Source organism: Mustelus asterias, chromosome 30 (genome assembly GCF_964213995.1).
Source record: "Mustelus asterias chromosome 30, sMusAst1.hap1.1, whole genome shotgun sequence".
NCBI lineage: Eukaryota > Metazoa > Chordata > Chondrichthyes > Carcharhiniformes > Triakidae > Mustelus > Mustelus asterias.
This window is the reverse complement of record NC_135830.1, coordinates 20382971-20397019: the sequence shown is the minus strand read 5'-3', so window position 1 is coordinate 20397019 and position 14049 is coordinate 20382971. Positions and strand designations below refer to the sequence as shown.

General features: G+C 52.8%; 1 protein-coding gene across 1 annotated transcript in view; it reads right to left on the bottom strand.

Annotated features, from left to right (window-relative positions):
- The window catches only part of LOC144480950 (telomerase protein component 1-like), a gene marked incomplete at its 3' end in the record, with an annotated part of 67207 nt that overhangs the window by 29251 nt on the left and 23907 nt on the right, over positions 1-14049 (bottom strand). Inside the window, exons 5-6 of the mRNA XM_078200566.1 lie at positions 13460-13621; positions 6920-7072 (exon numbers count right to left, since the gene is read on the bottom strand). Of these exons, the coding sequence (XP_078056692.1) occupies positions 6920-7072; positions 13460-13621 (315 nt within the window). The remainder of the gene's footprint in view (positions 1-6919; positions 7073-13459; positions 13622-14049) is intronic.

Here is a 14049-nt window from a genome sequence, read left to right as displayed (position 1 = left end):
AACAGGGTACAAACGGTAAACAAATGACCATCCAGTCAGAAGTTGGGGTGCGTGGGGGTCCTTGATTATGCTGGTTGCTTTGCCGAGGCAGCGGGAAGTGTAGACAGAGTCAATGGATGGGAGGCTGGTTCGCGCGATGGATTGGGCTACATTCACAACCTTTTGTATTTTGCGGTCTTGGGCAGAGCAGGAGCCACACCGAGCTGTGATACATCCAGAAAGAATGCTTTCTATGGTTGCATCTGTAAAGGTTGGTACCGTTCTGGGCACCTTCCAACGGTGCGGTGCCCAGAGCAACGCTCTCTGAATGTGTGCTATATACTTAATTGGTTTCACAATTGCTTTGAGAGTCAGGTATCTGATTTGATGGTGATGTCATTAGTGTGCTGCACCAGCTGTTGGTCCTTTCGTACAGGCAAGAGCGCCCCGAATAAATCTGTTGTTGTCAGTTTGAATCTATGCGTGCGCCGCACAACTTTTTCTTTTTGTGCAAAACCCACAACCACCAAACACTGAGAGGACATTACACTGCTGTCGAACCAGGTCTTTGGAAAGGAGTGTGCTTCCCATCCCCGAGTATCCAGTCTTCAAGCCAAGATTCCATTAGACTTTTGACAATTTCAATACGGGACGTTTTAACAATCTGTGTACCTGGGCACCCACGCTCCCATGGTCTTGATTCATTCGTGGGATATGGGCGTCGCTGGCTGGGTCAAGCATTTTATTGCCCATCCCTAAAGTCACTCTTGAACTGAGTGGCTTGCTAGGCCATTTCAGAGGGCAGTTGAGAATCGACCACATTGCTGTGTGGCTCTGGAGTCACATGTAGGCCAGACCGGGTAAGGACGGCAGATTTCCTTCCCGAAAGGGGCATTAGTGAACCAGATGGGTTTTTCCGACAATGGTTTCACCGTCATCAGTAGATTCTTAATACCAAATATTTTTTATCGAATTCAAATTCCACCATCTGCCGTGGGCGGGATTCGAACCCGGGTCCCCCAGAACATCAGCTGGGTTTCTGGGATTAATAATCCAGCGATGATACCACTAGGCCATCACCTCCTTTTAGAACATAGAACATTCCAGCGCAGTACAGGCCCTTCGGCCCTCAATGTTGCGCCGACCAGTGAAACCAATCTAAAGCCCCTCTAATCTACACTATTCCAATATCATCCATATGTTTATCCAATAACCATTTGAATGCTCTTAATGTTGGCGAGTCCACTACTGCTGCAGGCAGGGCATTCCACGCCCTTACTACTCTGAGTAAAGAACCTACCTCTAACCATAGAACCATAGAACCATAGAAAATTACAGCTCAGAAACAGGCCTTTTGGCCCTTCTGGTCTGTGCCGAACCATTTTATGCCGAATCCCACTGACCTGCACTTGGACCATATCCCTCCACACCCCTCTCATCCATGAACCCGTCCAAGTTTTTCTTAAATGTTAAAAGTGACCCCACATTTACCACTTTATCCGGCAGCTCATTCCACACTCCCACCACTCTCTGCGTGAAGAAGCCCCCCCTAATATTCCCTTTAAACTTTTCTCCTTTCACCCTTAACCCATGCCCTCTGGTTTTTTTCTCCCCTAGCCTCAGCGGAAAAAGCCTGCTTGCATTCACTCTGTCTATACCCATCAAAATCTTATACACCTCTATCAAATCTCCCCTCAATCTTCTACGCTCCAGGGAGTAAAGTCCCAACCTATTCCATCTCTCTCTGTAACTCAGCTTCTCAAGTCCCGGCAACATCCTTGTGAACCTTCTCTGCACTCTTTCAATCTTATTTACATCCTTCCTGTAACTAGGTGACCAAAACTGTACACAATACTCCAAATTCGGCCTCACCAATGCCTTATATAACCTTACCATGACACTCCAACTTTTATACTCGATACTCCGATTTATAAAGGCCAATGTACCAAAGGCACTCTTTACGACCCTATCCACCTGTGACGTCACTTTTAGGGAATTCTGTACCTGTATTCCCAGATCCCTCTGTTCAACTGCACTCTTCAGAGTCCTACCATTTACCCTGTACGTTCTTCTTTGGTTTGTCCTTCCAAAGTGCAATATCTCACACTTGTCTGCGTTAAATTCCATTTGCCATTTTTCAGCCCATTTTTCTAGTTGGTCCAAATCCCTCTGCAAGCTTTGAAAACCTTCCTCACTGTCCACTACACCTCCAATCTTTGTATCATCAGCAAACTTGCTGATCCAATTTACCACATTATCATCCAGATCATTGATATAGATGACAAACAACAATGGACCCAACACCGATCCCTGCGGCACACCACTAGTCACAGGCCTCCACTCAGAGAAGCAATCCTCCACAACCACTCTCTGGCTTCTTCCATTGAGCCAGTGTCTTATCCAATTTACTACCTCCCCATGTATACCCAGCGACTGAACCTTCCTAACTAACCTCCCATGAGGGACCTTGTCAAAGGCCTTGCTGAAATCCAGGTAGACAACATCCACCGCCTTCCCTTCATCCACTTTCCTGGTTACCTCCTCGAAAAACTCTAATAGATTGGTCAAACATGACCTACCACGCACAAAGCCATGTTGACTCTCCCTAATAAGTCCCTGTCTATCCAAATATTTGTAGATCCTATCCCTTATCACACCTTCCAATAACTTGCCCACCACCGACGTCAAACTTACTGGCCGATAATTTCCCGGATTTCTTTTGGAACCTTTTTTAAACAACGGAACAACATGAGCCACCCTCCAATCATCCGGCACCTCCCCCGTGAATACTGACATTTTAAATATGTCTGCCAGGGCCCCTGCAAGTTCAACACTAGCTTCCCTCAAGGTCCGTGGGAATACCCTGTCCGGTCCTGGGGATTTATCCACTCTGATTTGCCTCAAGACAGCGAGCACTTCCTCCCCTTTAATCTGTAAAGGTTCCATGGCCTCCCTACCAGTTTGCCCTATTTCCGTAGACTCCATGCCCGTTTCCTCAGTAAATACAGATGCAAAAAAACCATTTAGTATCTTCCCCATCTCTTTTGGTTCCATACACAGTCTACCACTCTGGTCTTCAAGAGGACCAATTTTATCCCTCACTATCCTTTTGCTCCTAACATACCTATAGAAGCTCTTTGGATTTTCCTTCACTCTGTCTGCCGAAGCAACCTCACGTCTTCTTTTAGCCCTCCTGATTTCCCTCTTAAGTAGCTTCTTGCACTTTTTATACTCCTCGAGCATCTGATGTGTTCCTTGCTGCCTGTACATTTCATACAACTCTCTCTTCCTCTTAATCAGTGTTACAATCTCCCTCGAGAACCAAGGTTCCTTATTCCTATTTACTTTGCCTTTAATCCTGACAGGAACATACAAACTCTGCACTCTCAAAATTTCTCCTTTGAAGGCCTCCCACTTTCCATTTACATCCTTACCAGAGAACAGCCTGTGCCAATCCACACTTCCCAGATCCCTTCTCATTTCATCAAATTTGGCCTTTTTCCAGTTCAGAACTTCAACCCGAGGACCAGATCTATCCTTATCCACGATCAGGTTGAAACTAAGGGCATTATGATCACTGGATCCAAAGTGTTCCCTCACACTCACATCCATCACCTGCCCTAACTCATTTCCCAATAGGAGATCCAATATCGCATCCTCTCTAGTTGGCACCTCTATGTACTGATGTAGAAAATTCTCCTGAACACATTTTACAAACTCAACCCCGTCTAAACCTTTAACAGTATGCGAGTCCCAATCTATATGTGGAAAATTAAAATCCCCTACTATCACAACTTTGTGTTTCTTGCAGTTGTCAGCTATCTCTCCGCTGATTTGCTCCTCCAGTTCTCGCTGACTATTGGGTGGTCTATAATACAAGCCCATTAATGTGGTCATACCTTTCCTGTTTCTCAGCTCCACCCATAGGGCCTCTGTAGACAAACTCCCTAATCTATCCTGCCTGAGTACCGCTGTAACATTTTCCCTGACCAACAATGCCACCCCCCCACCTTTTATCCCTCTGCCTCTATCCCGCCTGAAACATTGGAACCCCGGAACATTGAGCTGCCAGTCCTGCCCCTCCTGTAGCCAAGTTTCACTAATGGCTATAATGTCATATTTCCACGTGTCTATCCACGCCTAACATCTGTCCTATATCTCTCACCCCTCAATTTAAAGCTATGTCCCCTCGTGCTAGCCATCACCATCCGAGGAAAAAGGCTCTCACTATCCACCCTATCCAATCCTCTGATCATCTTGTATGCCTCTATTAAGTCACCTCTTAACCTCCTTCTCTCTGACAAAAACAACCTCAAGCCCCTCAGCCTTTCCTCATACGATTTTCCCACCATACCAGGCAACATCCGGGTAAATCTCCTCTGCACCCTTTCCAACACTTCCACATCCTTCCTATAATGCGGCGACCAGAACTGTACGCAATACTCCAAATGCGGCCGCACCAGAGTTTTGTACAGTTTGCAGCATGACCTCCTGGCTCCGAAACTCAATCCCTCTCCCAATAAAAGCTAACACACCGTACGCCTTCTTAACAACCCTATCAACCTGGGTGCCAACTTTCAGGGATCTATGCACGTGGACACCCAGATCCCTCTGTTCATCCACACTACCAAGTATCTTACCATTAGCCCAGTACTCTGTATTCCTGTTACTCCTTTCACCTGTCGATTCACCACTCAGGAGGCACCCTGCTTCTATTCATCTGAGGTACCAAGTGGGTGGCCTGGTGCTGAACTCCATTGTCCACAGTTTAGATTTGTTTTCCTACTCATTCATGGGACATGGGCATTGTTGGCAGAGCCATCAGTGATTGCCCATCCCGAATTGTCCCCGAGGCCCATTTCAGGGGGACATTTTAAGAGTCAACCGCATCGTTTGTGGGTCGAGAGTCACAGTGTAGGCCGGAGCAGGTACGGAGGGTTAAAGTTCACCGTTAAGTCCAGATTTTTCTGGAATTCTACATTGGCCAGCCGCAGGGGGTGGTTTCGAGAGGTTCCACTGGGTCGCTGGATGACGGGCCCAGGGGCAGTGCCGCTCCGCCACAGCTGCCCCTCCCCCCCCCTCCCCCCCCCAACCCCCCCCCTTCCCCCGCCACCACCCCCCCTCCACACAACGCGCAACTCCCCATCAACTCCCCCCTCCCACTTAACCCTCAGCACCCCCTCACTCACCACCCCTGCTCCCCACACCTCCCCCCACTTAACCCTCACTCCCCCACCACCAATCCACATCCCTTGCCATCCCCCCCCACCCCCCCACAAGCTCCCCGGCACCCCCTTCCCCACAATTCCCCCCACACGCCTCCCCACAAGCTCCCCGGCACCCCCTTCCCCACAATTCCCCCCACACGCTCTCCGGCACCCCCCTCCCCACACCTGCCCCCTACACACCCCGCCCTCCCCACACCTGCCCCCTACACACCCCGCCCTCCCCACACCTGCCCCCTACACCCCCCCTCCCCACACCTGTCCCCTACACCTGCCCCCTCCACCCCCCCTCCCCACACCTGCCCCCTCCACCCCCCCTCCCCACACCTGCCCCCTCCACCCCCCCTCCCGACACCTGCCCCCTCCACCCCCCCTCCCCACACCTGCCCCCTCCACCCCCCCCTCCCCACACCTGCCCCCTACACCCCCCCCTCCCCACACCTGCCCCCTCCACCCCCCCTCCCCACACCTGCCCCCTACACCCCCCCTCCCCACACCTGCCCCCTCCACCCCCCCCTCCCCACATCTGCCCCCTACACCCCCCCCTCCCCACACCTGCCCCCTACACCCCCCCCTCCCCACACCTGCCCCCTACACCCCCCCCTCCCCACACCTGCCCCCTACACCCCCCCCTCCCCACACCTGCCCCCTACACCCCCCCCTCCCCACACCTGCCCCCTACACCCCCCCCTCCCCACACCTGCCCCCTACACCCCCCCCTCCCCACACCTGCCCCCTACACCCCCCCCTCCCCACACCTGCCCCCTACACCCCCCCTCCCCACACCTGCCCCCGACACCCTCCCCTCCCCACACCTGCCCCCTCCACCCCCCCTCCCCACACCTGCCCCCTACAACCCCCCTCCCCACACCTGCCCCCTACACCCCCCTCCCCACACCTGCCCCTGACACCCCCCCTCCCCACACCTGCCCCCTACACCCTCCCCTCCCCACACCTGCCCCCTACACCCCCCCTCCCCACACCTGCCCCCTACACCCCCCTCCCCACACCTGCCCCCGACACCCCCCCCTCCCCACACCTGCCCCCTACACCCCCCCCTCCCCACACCTGCCCCCTACACCCCCCCCTCCCCACACCTGCCCCCTACACCCCCCCCTCCCCACACCTGCCCCCTACACCCCCCCCTCCCCACACCTGCCCCCTACACCCCCCCCTCCCCACACCTGCCCCCTACACCCCCCCCTCCCCACACCTGCCCCCTCCACCCCCCCTCCCCACACCTGCCCCCTACACCCCCCCTCCCCACACCTGCCCCCTACACCCCCCCTCCCCACACCTGCCCCCTACACCCCCCCCTCCCCACACCTGCCCCCTCCACCCCCCCACCCCCACACCTGCCCCCTACACCCCCCCCTCCCCACACCTGCCCCCGACACCCCCCCCTCCCCACACCTGCCCCCTACACCCCCCCTCCCCACACCTGCCCCCTACACCCCCCCCCTCCCCACACCTGCCCCCGACACCCTCCCCTCCCCACACCTGCCCCCTACACCCCCCCCACACCTCCCCCCACACCCCCCCTCCCCCCTACACCCCCCTCCCCACATCTGCCCCCTACACCCCCCTCCCCACATCTGCCCCCTACACCCCCCTCCCCACACCCGCCCCCCACCACCTCCTCCCCTCCCGCGACAGTTCAGTCCGGTCGAGCCCACTCTGTCGGTTTGCAGACTTCCGTCCTTGTCCTCACTCACCTGCCGCTGCCTCCGCGAGTCGCTCTTGCAACGCTGCTTCCTGGTGTTGTACTTGGCCAGCTGGTATTCGTCGAAGAGCTTGAAGCTGTCGGCCAAGGAGCTCCGCAGGCAGGACGGGTACGGGGCCACCTTCCTGCTGCCCTCCGCCAGGCTCTGCAGATTTGGAGGAGGTGGGAGAGGAGGACCAAGAATGGAAGAGAATGAGATATCAACGGGATAGTCCCAGAGATGGATCAACTCACCAGCGCCTCTCAAAGTGTACCTGGGTATATCTCTTCCCCAACGGCAACCCCCTTCACTACCTATCTACCCACACCCGCCCCCCCCCCACCTCTCAACCACCCTGGCCCAGTGCACCTGGCAAATCTCTCTGTTGGGTCCATCCGTTCCTTTAGGGGCAACACGATGGCACAGTGGTTAGCACTGCTGCCTCACAGCGCCAGGGACCCGGGTTCGATTCCTGGCTCGGGTCACTGTCTGTGCGGAGTCTGCACGTTCTCTCCGTGTCTGCATGGGTTTCCTCCGGGTGCTCCGGTTTCCTCCCACAGTCCAAAAGATGTGCGGGTTAGGTGGATTGGTCATGCTAAATGGCCCCTTAATGTCCAAAGATGTGCAGGTCAGGTGGATTGGCCATGCTAAATTGCTCCATAGTGTCCAAAGATGTGCAGGTTGGGTGGATTGGCCATGCTAAATTGTCCCTTAGTGTCCAAAGTTGTGCTGGTCAGGTGGATTGGCCATGCTAAATTGCCCCTTAGTGTCCAAAGATGTGCAGGTTGGGTGGATTGGCCATGCTAAATTGTCCCTTAGTGTCCAAAGTTGTGCTGGTCAGGTGGATTGGCCATGCTAAATTGTCCCTTAGTGTCCAAAGATGGAATTGCAGATAGCGAAGAGCATTGTCGGGCAATGCAGCAGGATATAGATAGGCTGGAAAATTGGGCGGAGAGGTGGCAGATGGAGTTTAATCCGGATAAATGAGAAGTGATGCATTTTGGAAGAAATAATGTAGGGAGGAGTTATACAATAAATGGCAGAGTCATCAGGAGTATAGAAACACAGAGGGACCTAGGTGTGCAAGTCCACAAATCCTTGAAGGTGGCAACACAGGTGGAGAAGGTGGTGAAGAAGGCATATGGTATGCTTGCCTTTATAGGACGGGGTATAGAGTATAAAAGCTGGAGTCTGATGATGCAGCTGTATAGAACGCTGGTTAGGCCACATTTGGAGTACTGCGTCCAGTTCTGGTCGCCGCACTACCAGAAGGATGTGGAGGCATTGGAGAGAGTACAGAGAAGGTTTACCAGGATGTTGCCTGGTATGGAGGGTCTTAGCTATGAGGAGAGATTGGGTAAACTGGGGTTGTTCTCCCTGGAAAGACGGAGAATGAGGGGAGATCTAATAGAGGTGTACAAGATTATGAAGGGGATAGATAGGGTGAACAGTGGGAAGCTTTTTCCCAGGTCAGAGGTGACGATCACGAGGGGTCACGGGCTCAAGCTGAGAGGAGCGAAGTATAACTCAGATATCAGAGGGACGTTTTTTACACAGAGGGTGGTGGGGGCCTGGAATGCGCTGCCAAGTAGGGTGGTGGAGGCAGGCACGCTGACATCGTTTAAGACTTACCTGGATAGTCACATGAGCAGCCTGGGAATGGAGGGATACAAACGATTGGTCTAGTTGGACCAAGGAGCGGCGCGGGCTTGGAGGGCCGAAGGGCCTGTTTCCTGTGCTGTACTGTTCTTTGTTCTTTGTTTATGTGCAGATTAGGTGGATTGGCCATGCTAAATTGCCCCTTAGCGTCCAAAGATGTGCAGGTTAGGTGGATTGGCCATGCTAAATTGCCCCTTAGCGTCCTAAGATGTGCAGGTTAGGTGGATTGGCCGTGCTAAATTGCCCCTTAGTGTCCAAAGATGTGCAGGTTTGTGGCGTAAATATGTGGGGTTATGGGGATTGGGCCCAGGCAAGATGCTCTATTGGAGACAGACAGTGTAGAGTTGATGGGCCGAATGGTCTGTTTCTGTACTGTAGGCTATGATTCTACGATTTGTGGATGGAGTGCCGATCAAAGTGGGGCAGGTTTGTCCTGGATGGTGTCGAGCTTCTTGAGTGTTGTCAGAACCGCGCTCACCTTCTTGAGGGCCCCTGGGGATGTGCTGGCCTTGGAGGGGGTCCGGAGGAGGTTCACAAGAGTGATCCCAGGAATAAAGGGTTTGTCATATGAGGAGCGGTTGAGGAGTCTGGGTCTCTACTCGATGGAGTTGAGAAGGATGAAGGGGGATCTAATTGAAATTTACAGAATACGGAGAGGCCTGGACAGAGTGGATGTGGAGAGGATGCTTCCACTCGTGGGAGAGACTAGAACTCGAGGGCACAACCTCAGAGTGAAGGGACATAAGAAATAGGAGCAGGAGTAGGCCATCTAGCCCCTTGAGCCTGCCCCGCCATTCAACAAGATCATGGCTGATCTGAAGTGGATCAGTTCCACTTACCCGCCTGATCCCTCTAACCCCCTAATTCCCTTACCGATCAGGAATCCATCTATCCGTGATTTAAACATATTCAACGAGGTAGCCTCCACCACTTCAGTGGGCAGAGAATTCCAGAGATTCACCACCCTCTGAGAGAGGAAGTTCCTCCTCAACTCTGTCCTAAACTGACCCCCCTTTATTTTGAGGCTGTGCCCTCTAGTTCTAGTTTCCTTTCTAAGTGGAAAGAATCTCTCCATCTCTACCCTATCCAGCCCCTTCATTATCTTATAGGTCTCTATAAGATCCCCCCTCAGCCTTCTAAATTCCAACGAGCACAAACCCAATCCGCTCAGTCTCTCCTCATAATCAACACCCCTCATCTCCGGTATCAACCTGGTGAACCTTCTCTGCACTCCCTCCAAGGCCAATATATCCTTCCGCAAATAAGGGGACCAAAACTGCACACAGTATTCCAGCTGCGGCCTCACCAATGCCCTGTACAGATGCAGCAAGACATCTCTGCTTTTATATTCTATCCCCCTCGCGATACAAGCCAACATCCCATTTGCCTTCTTGATCACCTGTTGCACCTGCAGACTGGGTTTTTGCGTCTCATGCACAAGGACCCCCAGGTCCCTCTGCACAGCAGCATGTTGTCATTTTTTTCCATTTAGATAATAATCCAATTTGCTATTATTTCTTCCAAAGTGAATAACCTCGCATTTGTCAACGTTATGCTCCATCTGCCAGATCCTCGCCCACTCACTCAGCCTGTCCAAATCTCTCTGCAGACCTTCTACGCCCTCCGCACGATTCACTTTTCCACTTATCTCTTCAGGACTGAGGTGAGGAGGAAGATTAGGTGGATTGGCCCTGTTAAATTGCCCCGAGTGTCAGGGGGACTAGCTCGGGTAAATACGTGGGGTTATGGGGATAGGGCCTGGGTGGGATTGTGGTCAGTGCAGAGTCGCTGGGCCGAATGGCCTCCTTCTGCACTGCAGGGATTCTATGATTCGAACAGACAAGGGGGACAGCACTGGTATGAGTTTTAAAATACTTTTCTTTTATTGAACAGAACTCAAGAAATTAACATGACACAAGCAAAAAACAAAAAGCAAACTTGGGGACTGGTTCCTAAGCAAGCAAGACAGCCCCTGTACTGTGCCCGACTGAACTGGATCCCCAAAACTGAAAACTGAACACACAGTTCCAAATTATATTTCAACCCTTATCGGAAATGCTTTTCACAGGCAGTCTCCAACTTAGAAAAACAACCCTTGCAGCTGCTGCTGTTTGCCCGAATTGTGTACCCTTCAGGAAATTTTCAGCTAACTTTTAGCCTTCTGAGTTTTAAAATGTCGTGAAGTTAGTCGTGTTAGTCAACCCCTATAGTCTAGCATTTAAATGTAATTGCATAGGTAGAAATGTCTTGAGGACAAAGAACAGTACAGCACAGGAACAGGCCTTTTGGCCCTCTGGGCCTGCGTCGATCATGATGCCTGCCTCAACCAAAACCGTATGCACTTCCGGAGTCCGTATCCTTCCGTTCCCATCCTATTCACATATTCCTTTAGTTGCCCCTTAAATACCAGCTTTTGTACCCGCTCCCGCCACCTCCCCGGGCAGCGCGTTCCAGACATTCACCACCCTGTGCAAAAGACCTGCCTCGCGCATCTCCTCTAAACTTTTCCCCCACGCACAAAGAACAATACAGCACAGGGACAGGCCCTTCGGCCCTCCAAGCCCGCGCCGCTCCCTGGTCCAAACTAGACCATTCTTTTGCATCCCTCCATTCCCACTCCGTTCATGTGGCTATCTAGATAAGTCTTAAACGTTCCCAGTGTGTCCGCCTCCACCACCTTGCCCGGCAGCGCATTCCAGGCCCCCACCACCCTCTGTGTAAAATACGTCCTTCTGATATCCGTGTTAAACCTCCCCCCCCTCTCACCTTGAACCTATGACCCCTCGTGAACGTCACCACCGACCTGGGAAAAAGCTTCCCACCGTTCACCCTATCTATGCCTTTCATAATTTTATACACCTCTATTAGGTCACCCCTCATCCTCCGTCTTTCCAGTGAGAACAACCCCAGTTTACCCAATCTCTCCTCATAACTAAGCCCCTTCCATACCAGGCAACATCCTGGTAAACCTCCTCTGCACTCTCTCTAAAGCCTCCACGTCCTTCTGGTAGTGCGGCGACCAGAACTGGGCGCAGTATTCCAAATGCGGCCGAACCAACGTTCTATACATCTGCAACATCAGACCCCAACTTTTATACTCTATGCCCCATCCTATAAAGGCAAGCATGCCATATGCCTTCTTCACCACCTTCTCCACCTGTGACGTCACCTTCAAGGATCTGTGGACTTGCACACCCAGGTCCCTCGGCGTATCTACACCCTTTATGGTTCTGCCATTTATCGTATAGCTCCCCCCTTACGTTAGTTCTACCAAAATGCACCTTCAATCTATGTCCCCCTAATACTTAACTTTTCTCCCCCAGGAAAGAGCATCTGACTATCCACTCTGCCACCCATAGTGTTGTCAACCTCTGTCAGGTCACCCCTCAACCTCCGTCATTCCAGAGGGAACAAACCGAGTTTATCCAAACTCTCCTCATAGCTAACGCCCTCCAGATCAGGCAACATCCCGGTAAACCCTCTCCCGTACCCTCTCCAAAGCTTCCACACCCTTCTGGTAGTGCGGCGACCAGAATTGGACACGGTGTTCTAAATGAGGCCTAAAATGAAGTCTTTGCAGCACAGATGAAGTCTTTGCACAGACTGAAGCAAACAGAGCTCAGCATACACAGGATCCCTTAATCCCTCCTTTGATTCTGTATGACCACTTTGAATCAAATATATGAAACCTCTTTCAGATGCAGGAATGGTTTGCTTCCTACTCCCTTTGCAGTCATCACCATGACAGATTTACCCTTCTCTATTGCCGTTAAATGGTGACACATGCAATAAGGAAGAAAGATTATGCAGTACATCATTACAACAATAACAAAGAAAGAAAACCCCAGTCACTGCACCGGGGTTAAGCACACATCGGTTCTCTCTCATTCCCCCGGTCATAGAAACCCTACAGTGCAGAAAGAGGCCATTCGGCCCATCGAGTCTGCACCGACCACAATCCCACCCAGGCCCTACCCCCATATCCCTACATATTTTACCCATTAATCCCTCTAACCTACGCATCCCAGGACACTAAGGGGCAATTTTTAACCTGGCCAATCAACCTAACCCGCACATCTTTGGACTGTGGGAGGAAACCGGAGCACCCGGAGGAAACCCACACAGACACGAGGAGAATGTGCAAACTCCCACACAGACAGTGACCCGAGCGGGGAATCGAACCCGGGTCCCTGGAGCTGTGAAGCAGCAGTGCTAACCACTGTGCTATCGTGCCGCCCCAGGTGTACCTGGGAATCCTACCCTCCCCCCGGTGTACCTGGTAAATCTCTCCCTCCCGGTGTAGCTGGCAAACATCTTCTCTTCCCACCCCCCCCCCCGATGTAGCCGGTAAACCTCTCCCTCTCCCCCAGTGTACCTGTAAATTCTCTTCTCCCCCCGCCAACCCCCCCACCGCCCCCGGTGTACCTATTAAATACCTCCCCCTGTTACCCGATCCCCCCCCTCTGCCCAGTGTACCTGGTAAATCTCTCCCCCTCCAGTGTACCTGGTAAATCTCTCCCCCTGTACTCGATCCCCTCTCCCCACTGTGTACCTGGTAAATCTCTCCCCCTGTACTCGATCCCCTCTCCCCACTGTGTACCTGGTAAATCTCTTCCCCCTGTACTCGATCCCCTCTCCCCACTGTGTACCTGGTAAATCTCTCCCCCCTGTACTCGATCCCCTCTCCCCACTGTGTACCTGGTAAATCTCTCCCCCTGTACTTGATCCCCTCTCCCCACTGTGTACCTGGTAAATCTCTTCCCCCTGTACTCGATCCCCTCTCCCCACTGTGTACCTGGTAAATCTCTCCCCCCTGTACTCGATCCCCTCTCCCCACTGTGTACCTGGTAAATCTCTCCCCCCTGTACTCGATCCCCTCTCCCCACTGTGTACCTGGTAAATCTTCGCCACCTCAATCCAATCCGAGGGTAGCCGTACGGCTTGGCAGAAATAGCGACGCAGGTGGGGCCTGCACAGCGGGAGCCAGGCACTTAAGGCCAACAGGAAGTTGGCGGTGCTGCGGATGTTCAACTCCTGCCGAGTGTAGAGAGCGACCTAAAGATGGGGACGGGGGGGGGGGGGGGGGGGGGGGGGGTGGGGTGGGGAGAGAGGTGTCAGTCACCATAGAGTCACAGAGGTTTACAGCATGGAAACAAGCCCTTCGGCCCAACTTGTCCATGCCGCCCTTTTTTTTTTAAAACCCCAAAACCAATCCCAATTGCCCGCATTTGGCCCATATCCCTCTCTACCCATCGTACCCATGTAACTATCTAAATCCTTTTTAAAAGACAAAATTGTATCCACCTCTACTACTACCTCTGGCAGCTTGTTCCAGACACTCACCACCCCGAGAGAAAAAATGACCCCTCTGGACACTTTTGCATCTCTCCCCTCTCACCTGAAACCTGTGCCCTCTAGTTTTAGACTCCCCTACCTTTGGGAAAAGATGTTGACTATCTAGCTGATCTGTGCCCCTCATTATT